Raw genomic sequence first — 6,741 nt, forward strand, 5'->3', positions numbered from 1 at the left:
CAAGAAAGTCAACTGTTTCTATTAAAACATTTTGCAATATTTAATATTACCTCACCACAGCTGATAAATTAGACCATAGTTCTATGCCTTTATGCGCAAATATTGATATATTATACAACGGGTGGGGGTCCGCATTCCAGCCGGTGTTTATTCCACAAATTGAAATGCCTATTTACTCTGTTCCATCTCACTGCGCAATCCAATGTTTCATCAGCCCAGCCAGACAATTTATAAACTTGATCTCCATAGTCAAAAGTATCTAGACATTATCTCCAATTTCTTTTAGACTTGGAGTCGCGATAATATGGTGTGTGGTCCTCCCACTATGACTCTGGAAACCATGTGGTTTATTAGTCTAATAAATTATGATAAACTTCACAGGGTGGTGAAAGTGTAAGGTGATCTTGATGCTCCTTTTCCAATAAATATCGATGGTCTTATTCTGGTGACATGATGATTGATGCTTGACTGCCGTTTGACAAATAAAAAGATTCTCGCTTTTATCCATAATAATCTCATCATGTAGACTAGCCTACCTGCACTCTATCTGCAAACTGTTGGCTAGAGCGCAGGTGCCAAGACCAGAGTAGGCACATTTGCTATTCAACACAACAGTTTTTGTGACAACTATCGGTAGAGTTGAAAATGCGATGGAAACAGATTGAACTTTAGATTTGTATTCGGTACATGAAAATTTAAGCGAAAAAGTAAATGTTGTGTGCACCACGTCATCACGCACTGATTTTTGATCTGCAACAAATCCATTGGGTGGAAACACCACTGGTGGGAAAATTTGCATATTTTAAAATATTTGCATGAAAATCTTTCGACAATTGGATGGAAACCTAGTTAGTGTCAATGACTGTGTGAGAAATAGAGAAGTCTATACAACAAAACTTGTTTTTGGTGCAAATGTATGTGTATACTTCGGACGCCGACGCGCATGCGTGTACGCGCATGTCTATATAGCTTTGGAGAAGAGTAGAGCAAAGTGCGGTCACTGCAGTAGTTGGAACTGAACAACAAGTATGTTGGGCTCGTTCGTTCTGCTGTGGATATGTATCTGTCTCCTCTTATTCTTCTTCCTGAAGTTTAATAGACCCCAAAACTTTCCTCCTGGTCCACAACCCATTCCAATATTTGGGAATCTGCTGCATCTGAGCTTGGGGAATCCTATGAAAGACCTGGAGAAGGTAAGCCTTGTATAAAACTCTATTATGCTATTTTAGCTCTCATGAAGAATCAATAAGCATTACTTGGATGTTTCAGATGAAATCCATAATTCCTTTTTGCAATATGAATATAACATCTATCAAATAGTTTTATCAAAGTAACCTTTGCACATAGGTCTATAATTGCGTAATAAGTGGGGCTGTGTATGCAGTTTATGTTGCCTGTAATCTCAAGGCCATACATTGCTGATTGGATCAGTTTTACTCAATTCAACAATTCCATTAGGAAAATAGCCTTTAAAGGTGCACTATGCAACTGCAACACTATGCACCTTCAATATACTTAAAGTGTTGGTTCACAATTTTTTAAAACCAAATCTACATTTGTTATGTAAATGGCATGTTATAGAAGGGTCCAGATACTTTTTTTTTGCGATTTCACTTGGTTTTGAGAAACTATCCACACCCAAAATAGACTAACTCATTGCTCGTTCTGCAGTATGGGGGCTATGGAAAACATTAACAAAGGCTCCAAAATCACCCAAATACGTCCTTTTAGAAACGACAAAGCTCTCAGTATAGTGAAGCAGCTGAGTCGCACAAATGGAATATAACGTTGTGGATAAAGTTCGGAATTACGCAATTCACAGTTCATGTTTTCCCATAGCTCCCATACTGCAGAACGAGCAATGACGAAGGTCTATTGCAGGTGGGGATAGTTTCTCAAAACCAAATGAAATTACTAAAAAAGTGTCTGGACCCTTCTATAACATGCCATTTACATCAAAAATAAAGATTTGGTTTAAAAATAGTGAGCCAATCCTTTAATATGTTCATTTCCGTAGTTGGCAAAGCGCTATGGGAATGTTTTCAGTCTTTATATTGGTGGAAGGCCAGCTGTGATTCTCAATGGGCTTGAAGCTATGAAGGAGGCCCTGGTTACCAGGGCTGCAGATTTTGCAGGAAGACCCCAAGACCTTATGGTCAACCACGTCACAGAAGGAAAAGGTAATAGTATCCAAATATACAGTACAGGACATTATTGATATCAACAAGAAAACACTTCAATCTATTACTGTGAAGAGCTCTGTTCTGAAACAACCTTTTCTTTATATTCCTGTTTTTTCCACTTAAGAACGTAACTATCATTTGATTGATATGTCAATAAATACTGACCAATTGTAATAAACTATCCCAGGTGTCATTCTTATGGACTATGGCTCCAGCTGGAAAGAGCATCGTCGCTTCGCCCTAATGACCCTGAAAAACTTTGGTCTGGGGAAGCAGTCCATGGAGGAGAGGATTCTGGGGGAGATATCACACATCATTGCACCCTTGGCGAAAAGCGTTGGTACGAAAGTGGAACATAGAAAATTGTGTTTTGTTTTGTAGGAACGTAACATAGCCATTTAACAGATGTCCTTATACAGATGACCCTCTTGCTCAACGTTAAAGAGAACAAAGAAATCTCTTATCAAAGTAATATTGTTATTTTTCCACAGGAAAATCCATGAACCCTCAGGTTCTCTTCCACAATGCTGCATCCAATATCATCTGCCTTGTCCTCTTTGGGTCACGTTATGACTATAACGATGAGTTTCTTAAGACCTTCGTGAAGCTCTACACTGAGAACGCAAAGATCGCCAATGGACCCTGGGCTATGGTATTATACATAATTACAGCTTTTTGGTAACTGTATACTTACATAAAACAGCATAGAACAATGTTAATTACATTGCTTCCTGTAAATCACACCTTTTGGTTTGAAAGCAGATATGGATGGTAGATCATTAGGCAGGTTTCCATTGACCCAGATTTATTCTAAAAAAGCAATGTGGCACAAAAAATCATTGTGACGTGTAATGGAAATGGCAGATATGAGACATTTTCTAAAGATCCACAACATTTTTACCATTCGACAGGTGGATTTTTATTTTGTCTAACTTTATATATTGCGACAAATTATGATGGAAATGGTGTTTTTATAATAAAACTAAAGCTCCACTTCACATTTAATTCTAAATGCCTACGTCTTGCAAAATCATTTTTTTCAAATATACAAATAATGTTTATTTGCAGGACAAGAATTGTCCTGACTTTCAAGAATGCCTGAATTGCTTCGCCTTGCTTTTCTGGTTAGCTGGCAAGATTCACCATCCAATTATTTCAGATCTACAGGAGTGCAAGTTTCACCATGGCACGGACCATGGCGATACGTTGGCACATGATAATTATTATCCATGCTGGCTTTCGTGGGCTAACTGAGACATGAAATAGAAAGGTGGGAGGACTTACAGGCTGTTGGCAATTTATTAATGCGCAATTTGCCTAAATGGGTAATGGAAACTTCAACCACTACATTTTTATTAGACACTGTATATATTTGTTTTTGTTGTTGTTGGTGTGACGTCATTACGTCCAGCTGTTTTCATCAACACAAGATAGTTAAATGGAAACACACCCTAGCAGGCAATTGTCACATCTATTTTTTGTTATGCAAACTTTCCAAATCTCGACAAAAAAATCATTGGACAAGTTCATGGAAGCATAACGAATGGTTGGTTCAATAGTAGTTCTGACTCATTACTTGGTCTTTCTCCACAGCTTTATGACACAGTGCCCATGCTCCGACACCTTCCCTTGCCATTCCAGAAGGCCTTTCAAAATGCAATTTGTTGCAAACAGATGTCTCTTGGACTAGTCACTCAGCATAAGGAAACCAGGATTCCTGGGGAGCCAAGGGACTTCATTGACTGCTACCTGGATGAACTAGAAAAAGTGTGTTCATTTTGTTTATGGGAGTTTAAGTGTTTAGATGAGAGGGTTAGACCACATCATCTATCATTATGACTAGTTAGTACAGTGCCTTCAAAATCATCACAGTTTTAGTCTGACACTGCTGTACTCTCCCCACTAGAGAGGAGATGATGGATCTTCTTTTTCAGAGGACCAACTCATAATGTACATCCTGGACTTGCACTTTGCTGGAACAGACACCACCTCCAACACACTGCTCACTGCTTTTCTATACCTCATGACCCACCCAGAGATTCAGGGTCTGTTTGCTTTATTTTCTAATGCTGACATTGAAAAAGCATCTTTCTACTACTACAGTTGTAGCAGTTGTAGATTATTCCTCAAGAAAAAAGGTGTCAGGCAATGTTGATAAGCCCTTTTGAATTCAGCCCTTTTTTGCCAACATCCCTTCCCTTTGGTCTTCTCAGAGAGGTGTCAGCAGGAAATTGACACAGTTCTGGAGGGGAAAGAACACGCATCTTTTGAGGACAGACACAGGATGCCTTACACTCAGGCAGTGACCCACGAGAGTCAGCGCATCGCCAGTACTGTCCCCCTCAGTGTGTTTCATAGCACCACCAGAGACACTGAGGTGATGGGCTACAGTATCCCAAAGGTGAGAAGCAGCAATACATCTAAAATGTCTTGTCTTCTCATTTCAAAATCTCTAACATAATGTTCCTTATTTCTTCTCCACTTTGATATGTCTCATATTCTCTCTCTCTCTCTCTCTCTCTCTCTCTCTCTCTCTCTCTCTCTCTCTCTCTCTCTCTCTCTCTCTCTCTCTCTCTCTCTCTCTCTCTCTCTCTCTCTCTCTCTCTCTCTCTCTCTCTCTCTCTCTCTCTCTCTCTCTCTCTCTCTCTCTCTCTCTCTCTCTCTGTCTGTCTGTCTGTCTGTCTGTTTCTTACTTGCAGGGCACTTTGATCATTCCAAACCTTACCTCTGTGCTGTCTGAAGAGGGTCAGTGGAAGTACCCCCATGAGTTCAACCCCTTAAACTTCCTGAACGAGCAGGGCGAGTTTAAGAAGCCTGAGGCCTTTATGCCGTTCTCTGCAGGTGAGGGATAGAGCAACTCAAAGTGCATCACTTCTGTTGTTGACATCATAATACATAAAGGGCTCATACAGTTTGTTGTTGTTGCAGGGCCCAGAATGTGTCTTGGAGAAGGACTCGCTCGCATGGAGCTCTTCCTGATCATGGTAACTCTGCTGCGACGCTTCAAGTTTGTCTGGCCTGAGGATGCAGGGGAACCTGACTACACCCCTGTGTTTGGTGTAACCCTGTCCCCCAAACCCTACAGACTGGGTGTAAGACTGAGAGGGAACTAGTTAGGGGGAAGATATTCTAGACAGAGATCAAATAGGATTGGTGTAATATTGTAATATAATATAATATTCAACTATCTATATGTATTTGTGCTTAACACATTTTTGTTTTTAATTTGTCACAATTTGCTTATGTGAATATGTAATATAGGACTCATTACACACACCCTTGATGGGGAAAACTCACTAGTGAACCCTACAGGGATATCTGATGTTATAGGCATTCAGTACCAGTTTTACTGGATAGTACTTTCAAAACTTATTGTGGGAATCTGTGGCTTGATGAATTCTAAATAAAAAATGTAATGTGAGATATTGTACTGCAATGTACTTTATCTATACAGCACCTTTCACACAGTTCATGGTCAGTTTATGATAGGACAACTTGCTGTTACACATAGCTGCTAATTAGCCTGATATATTTTTTTATCAGACCTGTAAATATTGACATAATTACAATGTTGAAAGTAAGTTAAAACATGACATGATTTCAATATCCAGACATTGTTCTTCTGTGCGTGACGATAGGTGTTAAAACCTGAATACAGTTGAAAATGTGTAAATGGGGTTGCGTGACAAGGACCAAGTTACGGCTTTAATTCAAAAAGGGATCAAAATGGCTGCTATTTAATTAGGATCAATTTGAGATGATAAAACTCAAATGAAACTATTTATAGAGCACATTTCTTACAGGAGATGCATTTCAAAGTGCTTAAAGAATAAAATAAAAGGTGTGAAAATGCAATAGTCCTACATTTTCTAAATGAGACAAATGAGATGTTTGGACCCCAGGAAGAGTAGCTGCTGCCTTGGCAGGGATCCCTAATAAAATACAAAATAATAAAGCAATAAAACAATAACAGTGGACATGAGACTAATGCATTCAAATAAATGAAAATAAGATATATAGAATGAGATAAAATAGACAGTATGGCTAAAAAGGTCTACAGTTTCTGAGGTCCTCAGATCCTCCGGAAGGCTGTTCCAAAGGCCAGGACCACATTATAAAGGGGTCATATGCTTATGAAGCGCAAACACCTGTTGGTTTTGAAGTAACGTGTTACCATGAGGTTGTATTAATACCTACACTCTTAGAAATAAAGGTGCTAAGTAGAACCATATAGGGTTCTTCAGTTTGATCTCCATAGCAGGATTTCCCAAACTCAGTCCTGGGGCCTCCCAGGGGTGAAAGTTTTGTTTTTTGCCCGAACACTAGACAGCTGATTCAAATAATCAGCTCATCATCGATTAGCCTTTATAATTAAACTCTTTATGACAATACATTACATACAGTGAGGGAAAAAAGTATTTGATCCCCTGCTGATTTTGTACGTTTGCCCACTGACAAAGACATGATCAGTCTATAATTTTAATGGTAGGTTTATTTGAAAAGTGAGAGACAGAATAACAACAAAAAAATCCAGAAAAACGCATGTCAAAAATGTCAT

General features: G+C 39.0%; 1 protein-coding gene across 1 annotated transcript; it reads left to right on the forward strand.

Annotated features, from left to right (window-relative positions):
• The first annotated feature begins 978 nt into the window (after window positions 1-978).
• LOC311136920 (cytochrome P450 2F2-like) lies at window positions 979-5,381 on the forward strand. The gene is made up of 9 exons (XM_084171236.1): window positions 979-1,193; window positions 2,018-2,180; window positions 2,371-2,523; window positions 2,675-2,835; window positions 3,777-3,950; window positions 4,090-4,228; window positions 4,397-4,584; window positions 4,883-5,024; window positions 5,112-5,381. The coding sequence occupies exons 1-9, from the start codon at window positions 1,029-1,031 to the stop codon at window positions 5,294-5,296; spliced, it is 1,470 nt and encodes a 489-aa protein (XP_084027362.1). The 5' UTR covers window positions 979-1,028; the 3' UTR covers window positions 5,297-5,381.
• The last annotated feature ends 1,360 nt before the right edge of the window (window positions 5,382-6,741 follow it).

The sequence above is a fragment of the Coregonus lavaretus genome (assembly GCF_964263955.1).
Source record: "Coregonus lavaretus genome assembly, chromosome: 11".
NCBI classification, from domain to species: Eukaryota; Metazoa; Chordata; class Actinopteri; order Salmoniformes; family Salmonidae; genus Coregonus; species Coregonus lavaretus.

Excerpts from the sequence above, each read along its gene's own strand:
- LOC311136920 (XM_084171236.1), top strand. The coding sequence starts at position 1,029 with ATGTTGGGCTCGTTCGTTCTGCTGTGGATATGTATCTGTCTCCTCTTA. Across the intron at positions 2,181-2,370 it reads CCACGTCACAGAAGGAAAAG|GTGTCATTCTTATGGACTAT; the intron begins GTAATAGTATCC and ends AAACTATCCCAG. Across the intron at positions 4,229-4,396 it reads GACCCACCCAGAGATTCAGG|AGAGGTGTCAGCAGGAAATT; the intron begins GTCTGTTTGCTT and ends TGGTCTTCTCAG.